The sequence below is a fragment of the Kogia breviceps genome, chromosome X (genome assembly GCF_026419965.1).
Source record: "Kogia breviceps isolate mKogBre1 chromosome X, mKogBre1 haplotype 1, whole genome shotgun sequence".
Classification (NCBI taxonomy): domain Eukaryota; kingdom Metazoa; phylum Chordata; class Mammalia; order Artiodactyla; family Physeteridae; genus Kogia; species Kogia breviceps.
The window spans coordinates 23,990,633-24,007,356 of record NC_081330.1 but is presented as its reverse complement, the minus strand read 5'-3'; the positions used below and the strand labels follow the sequence as shown (position 1 = coordinate 24,007,356).

The following is a 16,724-nucleotide window of genomic DNA, read 5'->3' as shown; positions in this document are numbered from 1 at the left end:
GCTCATGGAGCTCAATATCAACAATAAAAAAATAACCCAATCCAAAAATGGGCAGAAGACCTAAATAGACATTTCTCCAAAGAAGATATACAGGTTGCCTACAAACACATGAAAGAATGCTCAACATCATTAATCATTAGAGAGAAGCAAATCAAAACTACAATGAAATATCATCTCAACAGCAGTCAGAATAGCCATCATCAAAAAATCTACAAACAATAAATGCTGGAGAGGGTGTGGAGAAAAGGGAACCCTCTTGCACTGTTGGTGGGAATGTAAATTGATACAGACAGTATGGAGAACAGTATGGAGGTTCCTTTAAAAACTAAAAATAGGGGCTTCCCTCGTGGCACAGTGGTTGAGAGTCCACCTGCCAATGCAGGGGACATGGGTTTGTGCCCCGGTCCGGGAAGATCCCACATGCCATTGAGCGGCTAGGACCACGAGCTATGGCTGCTGAGCCTGTGTGTCCGGAGCCTGTGCTGTGCAATGGGAGAGGCCACAACAGTGAAAGGCCCGTGTACCACACACACACAAAAAAACAACAACTAAAAATAGAACCAGCATACGACCCAGCAATCCCACTACTGGGCATATACCCTGAGAAAACCATAATTCATAATAAGTTATGTACGAAAATGTTCATTGCAGCTCTATTTACGATAGCCAGGACATGGAAGCAACCTAAGTGTCCATCAACAGATGAATGGATAAAGAAGATGTGGCACATATATACAATGGAATATTACTCAGCCACAAAAGGAAACGAATTTGAGATATTTGTAGTGAGGTGGATGGACCTAGAGTTTTTCATACAGAGTGAAGTAAGTCAGAAAGAGAAAAAAAAATACCATATGCTAACATATATATATGGAATCTAAGAAAAAAAATGTCATGAAGAGATTAGAGGTAGGATGGGAATAAAACACAGACCTACTAGAGCATGGACTTGAGGATATGGGGAGGGGGAAGGGTAAGAGGTGACAAAGTGAGAGAGTGGCATGGACATATATACACTACCAAATGTAAATTAGATAGCTAGTGGGAAGCTGCCGCATAGCACAGGGAGATCACCTCTGTGCTTTGTGACCACCTAGAGGGGTGGGATAGGGAGGGTGGGAGGGAGGGAGACGCAAGAGGGAAGAGATATGGGAACATGTGTATATGTATAGCTGATTCACTTTGTTGTAAAGGAGAAACTAACACACCATTGTAAAGCAATTATACTCCAATAAAGATGTTAAAAAAAAAGCTCAGGAATCCTAAAATATGAAGTTTCAAAAATGTCTTCCTCTGACTATAAAGCTTGAACACTTAAAAAGCAGTTTTAGAGAAAATGCATAGGCTTGACGACTACCTTTACTAAACACAGCTAAACAAGAGGAGTTGTCATGACTTCTAAGAACAACAGCGGACACGAATTAGAGTGGAAGAAAACTAGATTTCTTAAGGAGCTTTAATTTCAGAACCGCAGATGGTCCCACCTCATTGATTATACTGTTATCAGTATTGAGCCAGCAAGCTTTGTTCTTCTGAGCACAGTGTTCATCAGGTCAAGGTTTTGGGTCTAATCCTCATGACAGCTAGTTCATCTTGCTTTGTTCCATGGCCAGAGATAGCACCTTATAGCCCCGGCCAATCACCTTGCAAATGTGTGCCGGAGAGATTACATTGGAAGGCTTCTCTTGAAAAATAAAGGGCAGCACATTATAGGGCTGGCAGGAGTACCAGGAAAAGGAATCTAGCCATTATACACTGTGGAGCACCCCATGGATACTATTATTTTATACTTTCAAGGTCAATGTACCCACCTGCAGCTCAGGAACGATAGTTCCCCTCTCTGGACAGGACCCTGCAAATGATGTGAGTGGTGAAGGAAGCACAATAGGGTTTGGGCTGATAAAGTTGGAGATATCGCAGGATGGTGGGTCTGATACAACTCTCTGCATGGTCACTTTCTCCACCACAATAAACTGATTCCAAGGCAACCAGAGTGTCCTCTTCTCAGGTAGGAAAGGTGACCGATCAAAGATTAAGATGACAGAGATACCACCGACAGCTACGAGGTCGAAGCTGAGAAGGAAAAACAGAAGATAGTTTCAACCAAATGAACAACTAAAATAAAATTCAAGTTTAAAAAACAGGTAATTTCAGTGCTCTTTCCTTCTTTAGGGACGCGACTATATCCATTTGTATTCTCTATTTTATTCCTTCTATTCCGTCTAACGAAATATTCATTCCATGGAGAGTTTTTTTTCACTATCCAGTAGACTTCTGAGAAAAAATTCCACATCACTAGTTGATATTCACTTAGGATTTATAAATCAATTTTAATGCTATCTTAAACAAAATCACTGCATGTATTTCTGCAAAGCCAAATCTGACATCACTGCTCCTCCCTGTGCTAGAGAGAACTGAAAGATGGCCATTGAACATTAAGCAACATCTGTAATATGCTGCATTATTCATCTTTAAAAAAATTCCTATAACCTAACTCAGTAAAAGTAAGGAGCCAAAAGGTTAAATTCCTTGTTCATGGTCACAAACATAGTGTCAGAAACCTGATGGTGTCTTTGAGATGGCATTTGGAGAGAGATACCAGCTGAGGAAATTTGTTCAGTGAAACATGCTTGAACAATACCATGCTTGAACCCTCCACATCTGGCTACCCCCTTTGGCTCCTGATTCTACTTGAACTCTAGATTTAGGATTTCTGATTCGCTCTAGAATGCCTCTTCGTTTCCTGTTGTAAGTACGTCTGTAATGGGCCCTGTCAATCTCCACTGACAACTCCTTCCATATCTCTGACTAAACAAGACTACCTCTTCTGTAAGTCCATCCCTTGATCTGGTCTCTGAAATGAGTCTTCAGTTGGAGCATAATAGACTCAGATTTCAGTTCATTCTGTACTAGATGGCTCTACCTTCCTGCTCTTTTAAGTACAATGATGTCTTGAGATAATGTACTTGAAAGCACTCAAAAAGCATAAAATACTATGTATACAAGATAATGATAAATTCTTATCATTATATCTTAAAAACGGATAAAGGGCAATGGATGCTCCTTAATATTCAAAGCAACTTAAATCCACAGGAGACAGATGTAAGCAATTCTGTGTTAAAAAATAAAAAGACCTTTCTTAAAACACTTTTCAATGGTAAAATGCTCTGATAGTGAATCAGACTTAATTATGGATATCTCACCACTCCCTTCATATGACATTTATTATATTTATTATAGTATTACCAATTGTGTCCTGTTGCAGAAATCTTTCATGTAAAGATAAGTGGACAGTAACAAAGGATAGCTAATACTATATTTTTTATTGTTGCTTTTTCAGTCAAGTAGCTGTAATATGAAGGCAGTTTCCAAAAAGAGGATTTGAAGAACTGCATTAGCTTTAGAAAATAATTTAGGTTTGAAGTAAAAAAAGAAAACCCCAAACAGCTTACGGTTTAAGACAGAGAGGCTGAATTCATGATAATACAGGAGCAGTTTAAGGCAAGCATAGCGGGGGAAAATCCTACATTACTTGTCAAGAGAGCTTTTCTCTGGTTCACATTCTACACTGATTCAACTGTGTCCTTGGGCAAGTTTATTTACTTCCCCCAAACCTCAGCTCTTGAGTCCTTAAAACCGAACTGCTTATTTATTTGAAAACAAAAACAAATGCAAACACACACAAAAAATAAACTACCCAAACAAGAGCATATGTACCTGGGAATTATTCTCTACTTCTAGAAAGATTAAGCAGACAGGCCAGGCTTCTTGTTTTGTAGAAAGAATGTGATTTTGGCTTCATACACACCTGGGTTCAAATCTCAGCTTTGCCATGTTAACTTTGTGTCTTCGGGCTAATTATTTAACCTTCATGAACTTCAGTTTCCTCATTAGTAAAATGGGGCTAATATGGTCTATCACTCAGCTACTACCGTAAGTGAGTAAATGAGATAAAGACTTAAGAGCCAAGCGTATAGTAGGGACTCAACAAATGTTAACTTTCTTCTCAAATCAGATCCATTGCCCTATTAAATTTACAGATGTTTTCTCTTGTAGTTCAAATGAACTCTAGGCCAGTTTTTGATTATCTCCATAAGCAGACACTGAGTTTTAAGTTCTCCTGGGAACTTACTCTCAGCGTCCTGTGTTGGGTTAGTTTTATGTGTCAACTTTGTTGGGCTACAGTACCCAGTTATTTAATCAAACACTAATCTAGGTGTTGCTGGGGAGGTATTTTGTAGATGTGGTTAATATCTATAGTTAGCTGAGTTTAAGTAAAGGGGATTACACTTGATAATGTGCGAGGGCCTCATTCAATTAGTTGAAAGAGCAAAACTGAAGTTTTTCAGAGGAAGAAGGATTTCTGCCTCAAGACTGCAGACGTAGCATCTACTCCTTACCGAGAGATTCCAGTCTGCTAGCTTACCCTGCAGTTTTTGGAGTTGCTAATCCCCACAATCACATAAGCAATTCCTTGAAATCTTTCTTTCTCCCTCTCTTTATATACAGTTAACCCTTGAACAACGTGGGGGTTGGGGTTCCCCCCAAACACAGTTGAAAATTTGCTTATAACTTTACAGTTGGCCCTCCATATCCACAGTTCCACATCCACATTCAACAGACTGCGAATCATATAGTACTGTAATACAAGTTTACTGAAAAAAATCCACACGTGGACCAATGCAGTTCAAATCCATGCTGTTCAAGGGCCAACTGTATATATATTATACATATATATAATATATGTATTATACATGTATAATACATATGCATAATAGGTATTTTATGTGTATATGTATAATATACATATATGGTGTATATACATATGTATATCCACACATATGCATGTATATGTACATGCATATATGCGCACGCACAGACACACACACACACACACACACACACACACACACACAGAGGTTCTGTTTCTCTGCAGAACCCTGACTGATTTCTCCTCTTCCCACCTAGCTATTATATATAGTAAACACTGTCTGGGTGACTCATTAATTGCCATGGTGGTGGAAGGTGGATCTGTAGCCAACAATCCATCTAAACTATTGCAATGCCCAATAGAATGCTCTCTGGATGATTAATTCCTTTGGGAATCCCCCCACCACAAATGGTCTCCATTGGCAAGAGTCAATAAGAACAGCTTACAAAGTCACGTGAGAGTGACCATAAAACACCCAAGGGAGAGGGCATATTTGTTTGGAGACTGTGAATCCGTAATAAGTCAGACCAGCCCTATTCACAGATGGAAGACTATTGTAGCTTATGTAAAATGCTTATTTCTGCCTTACGGTATCCGTAAATGAACAAACTCTTACCTTGAGGGGAAACAGAGGAAACCCTCTCTTCATCTTCCAAAGTCTTCCGAACAAAGTTCTTGAGACCTTTAATGCTCTCAAGAATCTTCTAAGAATGTCAGTGCTTCACCTATTTTGCTTATCATTAGCTGAACTATTAATATGAGCATCTGTTACATATCTAAGTTGAAGGTGGTAAATCATAGAAGGTAAGAGCAAGATTACTTGGGTTCAACTTTTGGCTCTACCCTTATTAGCTGTGTTAATTTGGATAAGTTTTCTCATCTGCCAAATGGGGAGGATGATAATAATGATTCCTATCTCATAAAGTTGTTATGAGGATGAAACAGAATATGTATGAAAATGCAAGGAATACAGTAGATACTCATACATCATCTTTCCTTTAGAATTGCCTTTTTTTTTCTTTTCTGCTACTTTGGCCTCTCCCAATCTGCATACCTAATCTCTTCTTACTTTTAGAGGGACCCGTCTTCCACTCCCATCCTGCCTTCTGCTTTTTATACATCACTTTGGTCTCATGACCTAGACTTTTCCTGGTTCCCTAGGGAAAGTTGTCAATTAACTTGTGCAGACAGATGATAATGTGGGTAATTAGTTCTCCAGCCACCATAACATATTTGCATATAACAGGGAGTTTGAAAGAGTCAATAACTTAACCCAAAGCAGTGATACCATTGATGGGAACAAAAGGCACAGCGGCAGAGAGGTGGGATTGAGATTTGGAGACAGAAAGCCAGAACTTCACAGCATTTTGCATATCACACCCTGTCCACTAGGTATCTAAATGCTAACCTCAACCTTTCTATAATCCTTTTGCCCTCAGGTATACAGATGGTCCCCAAGTTACAATGGTTTGATTTAGGGTTTTTCAACTTTATGATGGTGCAAAAGCGATAAGCGTTCAGTAGAAACCATACTTTGTATTTTGATCTTTTCCCGGGCTAGCGATATGCAATAGAAACTCTCTTGTGATGCTGGGCAGCGCAGCGAGCCACAGCTCTGTTGGCCACGTGATCACGAGGGTGAATAACCGATATGCTTACAACTCTTCTGTACTCACACAACCAGTCTGTTTTTCACTTTCAGTTCCGTATTCAATCAATTACATGAGATATTCCATACTTTATTACAACAGGCTTCGTGTTACATGATATTGCCCAACTGCAGGCTAATGGAAATGTTCTGAGCACATTTAAGGTAGGTTAGGCTAGGCTATGATGCTGGTAGGTTAGGTGTATTAAATGCATTTTCAACTTAAAATATTTTCAACTTACTATGGATTTATCGGGATGCAATCCCATCATAAACTGAGGAAGATCTGTAGTTTCCCTATGATATTCTACTTTTGAAATGTACTTAACTCAATCTGAGGGAGCAACCAGCAGAGACATAGAAATGGAAACTCTCATCACACTGTCACTTTATGTCTAAGAGATGATAGTGGGACTGTCCGGTTGTCATTGGGGGCACATATTTTGAATGCCTACACCCTTTGTGGAGCCTGAGGGAAGAGTTACTGCCAGAGGGGACTCTGGCTAGTATCTGTCATCTATATAAACTTAGTTCTCACAGTGAGCTCAGTGGGAGGGTCCTGGCATTTCACTTAAGATTAAAAACACAAAAACAACAATAAAAATTGTCCCTCTTTAATGCTTTCTGTAAACTGGAAACAGAAAATTTATAGATTTTTTAGACATCACATTTCTTTTAGGTTCTTTTGTGAATATCGAATAATTCACTGAAACCTTTGTACACAAGCTAAAAAACGTAAGGCCCATCATTTCTCCATGAGAAGCCAAATGTCCCTGTGGGCATATTCTATTTAAAGAAATAATCCATTTCTCAATTTCTGGCACATGGTTGAACCTGCTGGTAAGCGAGAGGCCAGTCTTCTGTACCAGCTACTGGTACATGAACTACCAAAATTCCATCATTCAATCTAATTGAGAGAAAAGTCCATTTGAATTAGTAGAGAGCTCTGATTATAGAATATTTGAAAGGAAATAGCTTTTATTGCATATATATATGTATATATATATATATATATATATATATATACACACATATATACACATATGTATATATACAGACTAGATGCTCCCAGAGTAGTTCTGCTGAGCTTGTTATAACGAATAGACGGCTCATTACTAATTAGCAATATAGTTTACATACAAATAATTCATATAATTTTCTAAAATCTTAAAAAGTTTTTCTTAAGTAAGTTAAAACTCTTCCTTAATATCTCCTTTAACTATTTTTTGTAAGCCTTTTCTTGAGAGGCAGTTGAAAAAATAAATTCAGCATAGCCCAAATTGAACAATTAACAATTCTGAAGTGGCTAGGATTAATAATAAGGTCTGATTTTAGGTTCTTGAAATGACATAGTCTCTCACACTGTGAGAAAGCTTCAAGGCAATAGGTCTCTTTATATGAGTACTGAAGCGGCTGGTTATCAGTAGGACATTTCAAGGGTAGCCACCTGGAGACTAGGGCACCTCAAAGCCATCATTACAATGTTCCTGAGAATCATAAATAGGTACGTTTAAGCTGGACACGTGGGCCTACTGACTCAAATATTCTAAACAAATGTCTACCTGAAGGATGGCAACAAAAATGTTTTTGTGAGCAAATCCTTTTCCAGGAGGAAAAGATTTAACTAGTGGTCTTGCTTTCCAGGTCTCTGAGAAACTGGGGAAGCCCTTAGAGAGCAGCTTGGTGGTTGGTGCTTAAGGTTAAATCACTATGGTTATATAGACACCAAGGGAAATTGGTTAAGCTGGTCATGCTTTTTGACCTGTTAGAGCCACTAGTAAAATAGGAAGTCTAGGGAGGACACTTTTTTTTTTTTCTTTTAATGTCTTAATGTGGTTGAATTGTATACCTTTGGAAAAAACCTTTTGGACAACTTTATCTCTGAAATATTTTGAGGCTATCATGGAAAGAACAGCCTAGGTGTTCAATGCTTCATTACCTGCATCATCTCACTGGATTTGGAATCTGGATTTATAAATGATGAAGGCTTAGATGAAGGCTAGACAACTTTCCATATGGCCAGGGTTTCAGGAAGACTTGATGGTAATAGTACAGGGTTGGTTAGAAGTTAAACTTGGTTTGATTTAGATGGGGAATAGAGGAAATAAATAATACCAATGACTTTTTAAGATACAGATTGAACGTAGATAGGCTTATAAACACTGTATCACTTGAGCCTTGGTTTGACTCATGGCTAGAAGTCGGTATTTGGCCCACACAATGATCAGAAGCAATACTGACGTACCTTCCATCTTGCCGGCTGATGGTAAACCCATAATCACTGTGGTGCAAGAAACTAACATTCACCCCTACTAGAGGGGTTCCATCTGCAGCCATCACTTGGCCTCGAATCACACAAGCACGCCTGCAACACAAGACCAAAGGCAAATATAAAAGGATGCTGAAACTAGATTCTAGAAGCCAAGTTGGAGAAAGTTGGGAAAACACAGTTCAGTATAACAAAGAAAACAATAATTTCACCAACGAGTAGTAACTTCTAATAACATTTTGGTGACGGTATGAATATCTTTTTTTACCAATAAAAATTGGGATTATACTCGGTATAGTTCTGAATCCTGATATTTTTAAGTTGGCAGTATATTATTAACATTGTCCAATGTAATTAGAAATTCCTTAATATATCATTTTGATATTAGATAATATAGCCCTAAAACAGTATTCCTTGTTTAATCCAGTCCCTATTTTAGGATATTTAGTTGTTTCTTATTTCTTTCTGCATTGAATTTCTTATTATTTCCTTGGGAGGTAGTCCTAGTCATGGAAAGATACTTTTCTCTTATTAAAATTAATTAAAATGAAAATTAGTTAATACATAAATACACTGTAGACATGACTAAAGTCCCTGCTGACCACCTCCCTCCCAGTTCCTGGTCTTCTCCCCAGAGGTAATCAGCGATATCATTTTGTTGAGGGCATTTTCTATGCATTTACATACATAGGTGTGAACACTTTTAAGGCTCTTAATACATATTGCCAAATTGCTTTTTCTGGAAAAATAATTAAAAAAAAAAAAAAAAGCAGACTTAGTTGGGCAAATTTTAACAGTTAAAGTCTGCAAAAGAGACATGGTCCCTGACTATATAGTACCATGTTTCTCTGGCCTGATTGAAATAAAATATTTCAGGAGATTTTTCCCTTTAAACAAATGAGTTTCATCTTTGCCAAATAAGGGGATTCCATTAGACTAGCCCTTAACAGAGCTGTCTCCCAGGGACATAGTCCACTAAAACGAGTATACTTTCAGCTCTAGCTTGGCCAACAAGTTGAAACAAAGTTTAGGAGCTTGGCAGTTAAGAGGGTCCAGGGGCAACCCCCAAGCACATATTTTTCACTTGTCTGCTGTTATTGGGGTTGGGGGGAAGGGGCCTCACCAGACTCCAGTCCTAGCCTTGGCAGCCCTGAGCTCTAGAACGTGCATTTTATAGCTGGAGCTGGTAGGGTTGAAGAGGTTGGGGCAGGGTCAATGATTTTTCCTAGGGCATTAATGTCATTTTTTTCACCAAGTGAGATTCAGGGTATCCAGGCAAGCTCAATCTTGGATTAAAAGGGGCCATGTGATTTGAGCAAACATGACTTTCCAAAGTAACCATAATCATTCCACCCTGGCATTACACATTCTTTCAATCAGCAAGTCAAGGCAATGTGTCTAAAGGCTCTTGGCCACAAAGATCGCTCAAGAGAAAAAAAAAAACAAAACTGTGAAAAAGCAAAAGACAGTTACCAGCCAAAGCTTGTGTTATATGTTATAGCCAACAAACATCACTACTAAATTCTATTGCAATCAGAGGAACTGGGATATGTTATACTGATAGGATTTATCCTGCATCACCTAAAGCCTTCCCCCAACACAAACTATAAGCCATTAAGTACTGCACAAAGCTAAGCTAGTATAATTGTTGCTATTAGTGTCTTTATTGAGCTCTTCAGACCGACATTCCTAGTTCTGACCTAAATTAGTGGGTTTCTTCTTTCCAATGAGCTGTCCATCTTATGAATTCCGTAAATAATGGTTCTGAATGGCATGCAAATGGCACACTGGCACGTGCTTTGCCTTGTCTGATTCTTCCAGTTCCTTTTTGGGGAGATTTTGAAATTGTGAGATTTTGAAATCCCATTTGTTCTAATAGAGAAGATATTTGAAAGTCACCGAGTTCTGGATTTTGAACTAATCCTGACAGATCTGGTGCCTGGTTCTAAATCCAATGTAACAAGACACGAAAAGAGAAGGATGTCTCTAGTTTTATACAGTAACATTTCGGAGGTCTTTACAAAGCAAAATTTGACAAACTGGGTATAGATTAAGTAGAAACCAGCTGAGAAAATCTCCTGCAAACTACATAAGCATCAGAGCCAGAGGGGCTGAGAAGAGACGTGCATTAGTGAGGCCACCTTCATTTGAAGATCAGTTCAACATTGCTTCCTGAGCCCTATGTGCTGATGGCTTTTGGGAGGGTGTGGTAGGGGGTAATTATGAACTTGCCAAGGCTTTACCAGTTAACAAGGTGGGCTTTTCAACAATGACGCCTACTTAGGTGGTCACTGATTCCCTATTGGCAAGACAATTCTACACGCGCTTATTTTATTTGTTCACATTAATCTACACATTGTGTCTTCCCACAGCTGTACTAGGCTCAACTATTTTTGTTTTTATTTTGTCAAGCCTAGTTGACATTATTTGCTCATATTTTATGACAGACACAGACCTGTCTCTTCTCTTTGCTGCTCTTTTATTTTCTATACAGCTTATATTTATGAAGGATCCAGGCTGGTGAGTGAAAGTCTCATAAAAGTCATCATTATTCTGTGCACTTCTCTTGTGTTCTTCTCTTCCTTCATTCTGTATCTCATTCCGAGTAGACTTGTCTTTTGACTCCTCTGCTCTTTAATATTTCTCATATTTTATGAAGCGCACAGATTTGTGTGATAACGACTCATCAAAGTCATCATTATTCAAGACATTGTCTACCTGTTCTTCTCATTCATTTCACTCATCATTCATAAATAATGTGCAGACTTGTCTTTCAACTCCCCTACTTTTTTTTATTCCTCATATTTTATGATCCACACCAACTTACAGCATATGATAAAGCCCCATAAAACTTATTATTTTACATTTATCAGCATTGAACTCTCTTTGTAACGTATTAGACTTTAAATGTTCTAAGATTCCCTGTATCTTGCTGCATTTGCTTCCATTATTTACACACTCCATGTCATCCAGTTTTCACAAGAATAACTCTTAGCTCCTTTCATTCCTGGGTTACTAGTACCTACTATAATCTTTGACCAACATCAGTCATCCTGCGTCAGTATAAGTTGTCTAAATTTCGGGACAGTATTATTCTTTTTTAATTGGCAGTAATTTGGATTGGCACTGCATGCAGAAACCTAGGAAAAAAAAAATCTTCTCAGGCAAACTCTCCATTTCAAAAAGAATGCTCTCAAGTCTGCTCGCTTCCCAAGGCTACTCCAGCTCCAGATGGGCCTCAGGGAACCTTCAGATATGGTCTTGGCAGATATGGTGTATTGTGCCACTTCGTACAGTACAACTGCCACTTTGTGAGCTCCAGCTTCTAAACTCAATTTTCTTCATAATTGTGGGTGGTAGCCTTGTATCTGCTTTATTTTTCCTGATTTACGCAACCACTAAAATATACTTTCTCCCCCATGTATATAATATCTGCTTGTTTATGTTTCCAATATCCAAGGTGGCCTGCATAATTCACCTTTTTCCTAGGTTAGGTCCTTGCTGAAGTAGTGAGGCGTCTATGGCTGGGGTCTGTCTTCAGTAATCCCACAATCCTACTTTCCATGTTTTTTGTCATGTCCATTTGCGGTGCCTCCCTGTTTCCTGTCCAGCTTCTTCAAGTCACCCTTTAAGTGAGGCAGTCATACTTGGCCTGTCCTTGGTCTGTCCTGAGGAAACATCTTGAACTCTTAAACTTTTGTCACATGAAAAAGTTCAACGTGTGTCCTAAACCTTTAAGGACCTGTCTTTTCCTGAAACTTTTTCAATTAAATAACATACGGAACTCTTCTGAACCTTTCAAACTAGATTATAGAAGCTACTGTCTGGACTATCATGAAGCTGGCCCTGCACATGTGTATAGCAGGTATGTGCCCAGTGTGACTGTCTTTTGTGTTGGTTGTGTGTGTGTTTGTGTACTCTCAATGGCTGGTACTGCATGCTTTCCGTCTTTGTCCGGGGCTCTCCTTCTTTGATCCACAGACTTGGATGGGATATTTTGCTTCCTTGAACCTCTAAAAACAAGGACTTGTTAGAGCAAGATAACTTGAACTTGGATGAACGTGTCCAATGTGACTTTAAAAACATGTACGGGGAAGATCACCCCTCACAAGTGTCTCTTTTCTTGTTCTCTGGATAATACAGGCCAAGCTGTCTACCTGCTGTCACTATGCTAAAGCAGCAACCTCAGAGGAACTGCTTCTCCCTTTAACTCAATGCTGAATCCTCTAGGTGTTTGGAGCTTGGTCTGAAGAACAGGGCATCTTGGGAAAGGCAAGTCAGAGTACACTTTACCGAGAGCCTTATTTAACTAACAAGCTGCTTGTTAGTTCTGATGCAAAAGGTCTAATTCATTCTGTATTTGCTATTTTCGTGGCATAGTCAAATTATCCCTAGCCCTCAACAAATTCTTGGTTTCATTTTCCTCTTCCCTTCTTTGTTGTCTTTTGTCTTTGGTGTCAAATTTCTAATATTCATTCAACACATCGGGCAAAAAACATTAACCTCAAGCACAAAAGTTGGTTTGAAAAACAAGGCTGAAAACTAAATTGCTGAAAGAAGATGTAATTTACTGCATGGTATTTCTGATTAAAATCTTTCGTAGGGAAAATGAGGCTCAAGGGCTAGGGAAGTTATAGCTATTTGCTTTTGTTGCTAACAGGAGCATAGGCAACCTTTGAAGGGTAACATTCAAAATCAAGGACCTGGCCAGCAGGGGATCTAGCAGCAGGTGGACAGGTTAGGTTGTTTTTTTCCACAGGAACAGATGAAATCCTTTCCACAGCTGACAGCTCTGGTCAAGAGATAGCATTGAGAAGGACTGGGCTGAGAGAGGCTATGTGAATCCTCTGCTCAGTGGCGTTGGAATCCTGCCCTGTAAATTCCTCCATGAGCTGTCAGTTGGTTCAAATCTCCAAGGGACACAAACCTGCTGCATATGAGGTGTGGTTTCATGGTTCTCCTGACATCTTCTCCGCGGGCTTATTATACCGTAACGTTCCACAGCTGTAGATTGTGTCATTTGGGCTAAATCACTGCTGCTTCTGGGGGCGCTACTGGAATGCAAATACCTCTGAGCGGTTGGGACAAAGGGCTTATGATGCCCTCTTATCCACCGTGGCACACAATGAATAAAGGATCTTCTTTTAAGAGTGTCATTTTGGGACTGTGGTATTGATCCTCAGTCCTTTCTGGTTATCTTTCTCTCGTATACACCAGTGACTCTCAAACTTGATCATGCACCAGAATCACCTGGAAGTCTTGTTAAAACACAAACTGCCGGGCCTGCCCTCCAGAGTTTCTGATTCACAGGTCTGGAGTGGGGCCTGAGAATCTGCATTTCTTGCAAGTTCCCAAGTGATGTTGATGCTGCCAAAGACGGAACTTTAGGGCAAGCAAAAACAGTATATACTCAGCCAATCAAGGTGTATGAACTCCCGAGGAAGGAGCCAGGAGGCGTAAACCACATGTATAAAGGCAGGCAAGTCACCAACTGGTTCACAATCTCACCATTATGAAATCCGAGGCATGAATTTTTAATGCTTCCATACAAACCTCTGGAATAGGGTTTGCTAAGCTGCAGTTTGGGGGGTCATGTTGAAACTGTCATGACAAAGTGGTGGTTGGACTACAAGATGAACTGTAGGATCCCTTCGAACTCAGAGATTATGAAATGGAAAAATGTGTCGTAACCTGATTTATCTGTCCCAAATAAACGTTAATTTCTTCCCCAGCCCTACTATTCTCATATCTGTGCTATTGCACTTGTCATAGCCTGTCTTGGATGAGAGTTATATAGGTCTGTCTTTCTTCTTAGATAGTCACTCCAGGGTAAGGATGGTAAGATTTTCCTCTGTCCTTCCCAGTGCCTGGTGTACACAGCATGTGCTCAAGAAAGCTCCATCGAATTTCAACTCAAATATTTTTATATGAAGTTGTAAAATACTTCCAGCCTATCCCACAGCACTATTTCAAGGGTTTCAGAGACCACTTTGAGGTTCCTGTGTCACAGTTCATTTATTAGAAGCCAGCATTCTGGATTGTGAATTATGACCTTCTCAGCATGAGAGTTTTGTCTGATAATTGACTACTTCAGGGAATTAAATAGTACCCCTGTGATTGGAAAGAATGAATGAATGGTCCTCCTCAAATGCTTAATTTATGAACACTAACGCCATTATTCCTTCATATACAAGCATGTAATTACAATTTGGTATTTCATAACTCAAATACATTTGAGGGTTCTAATATTCAGATATTTTGGGGGTTTCCACACATCACATGCTAGTTTATTTTTTTGATGTATGTTATCTAAGCTGGTACAGTACCATGAAAATATTTACTTCTATAGCATAAACCTGTTTTCATGTTCTGAAAATGTGAATGCAGTGAATGTTCATATGCAAACCCAATAAAATCTCATTAGTTTTTAGTTAAATAGAGCAGGCTGATTTAATCCTACTCAGTTGGTCACTAGCCCAAATAAATAATACCTACCAAATGGGCAACACTAAAAGCAGCTGGGAGCATTACCCATCAACATTCTAGGACTTTGGGAAAGGTGGTGCTATTGCAAATGCAGATAGCTTTTTAAGCAGAATTATTTTCCTCATGGCTAGTGATGTTTCAAGTAAAACAAAATGGGGGCACTCACCCTGAGGTAGGGTGCCTATTTTCCCATCTGCCCTGGTAATTGCTTGTCAAAAGTAGGCTTGCTTTGGATGCCTGAAATCCCCGAAGTAATGGGAAAAAGATCAAGTGTTTTGAAGCAATAAGAAAACTGACAACACAGTCACATTTTCAGGACTGCAGAAGTGCCAGTTTGCTTCATTTAGACACATGGTTATTTTTGTCCAGAATTTGAATCCTGAAATATTTGCCCTGGAAGCCCTTGCAACTCTTGAATAGTCTCAAGTTTTATTTTATTTTTTTGGTTGGTGTGTTTTTGTCCTGTTTTCCACATTACTCAAATGGTTTATCTTGTAATCAGCCTTATGGGGTTTTGTTAACCTCATTAACCTTTCCTGTCACTTCTTTGGGAATCTGCCCTTCAAATAATGGATAGTCATTAAATACAGGGCAAGTCTGTCTTGTTGGCTATAGTCTGGCCATGGATTACTCTTCCCTCCAAGAGGAAAAAGTGTGGCCTAACTGTTCAAGCCAGTTCTAGCTCTGGCTTGTTAATAATCATCGATGTGACTTTTCCTAAGAAATGAGATTACTCTCAGCCTCCTTTGTTCCTTCAGGAAAGTGAGTGATAGTTCTTCCCTGTCTTATCCCCAGTCAATTCACAAAGATGCTGTAACAGAAAAGTAACCCAGTAAAGTGACTGTCTTTTGAACTGGACCTTTCAGATTATATTCTATTATGTACCCTATATATATATAAAGAATATATGTGTGTGTGTGTGTGTGTGTGTGTGTGTGTGTTTGTATAAATAAGATATTAAGCACTTACTATGAGTCAGGTACCATGCCAGGCACTTTCCTTATTTTATTTCACTTACCATCAATATAACCCTGAGTAGGTACTACTATTAGCCTGTTTTAAAAAACGAGGAAACACATTCAGAGAGGTTAAAAAAATTGCTCAAGATAACACAGCTGGTAAGTGGTAGAAATGGTGGACGTCTTTTGACCTGGACTCTAAATGGCCTAAGCTGTAGATTTTTTTAGTCAAGATGTAAATAATGTGGCTACAGATGAAAAGAAAGTGCTCACCCACAAAGATGGCGCTATCCATAGGATGTCACTACTTTGTAGACATTTACCAGCTGCTGAGCACTTTCTACGTGCAGAGTGTATGGTGGAGATGCACCACAAGATGTCATTCGTTCTTTCTCCCTAGACTTGCATTGACTCTGCCCTCTCCAGGGACAAGATAAGATGACAGAACTAGCTAGTCACTGCAAGCAAATCGTATGGCTGAGAAGTAGGTATTAAGGATTTGAGCCTTGCGAATTTCAATCCTAATTGAGCAGTAAGTAAGATACATAAAATATTAGAAGACACCTATTCACACTGAGATAAGCTGTAGACAGCTACTGGTATTACTAATCACTATTATTAAGTACCTCAGAACATCGGAGTTTCAAAATA

The 16,724-nt window shown here is 39.1% G+C and overlaps 1 protein-coding gene across 4 annotated transcripts in view; it reads right to left on the bottom strand.

Moving 5' to 3' along the window:
- TENM1 (teneurin transmembrane protein 1) overlaps positions 1-16,724 on the bottom strand; it is an 803,989-nt gene that overhangs the window by 150,876 nt on the left and 636,389 nt on the right. For all 4 annotated transcript variants that reach the window (XM_059050038.2, XM_059050032.2, XM_059050043.2 and 1 more), the window contains 2 exons: positions 8,605-8,724; positions 1,812-2,073 (listed from right to left, as the gene is read on the bottom strand). In XM_059050038.2, coding sequence (XP_058906021.1) covers positions 1,812-2,073; positions 8,605-8,724 — 382 coding nt within the window. The remainder of the gene's footprint in view (positions 1-1,811; positions 2,074-8,604; positions 8,725-16,724) is intronic.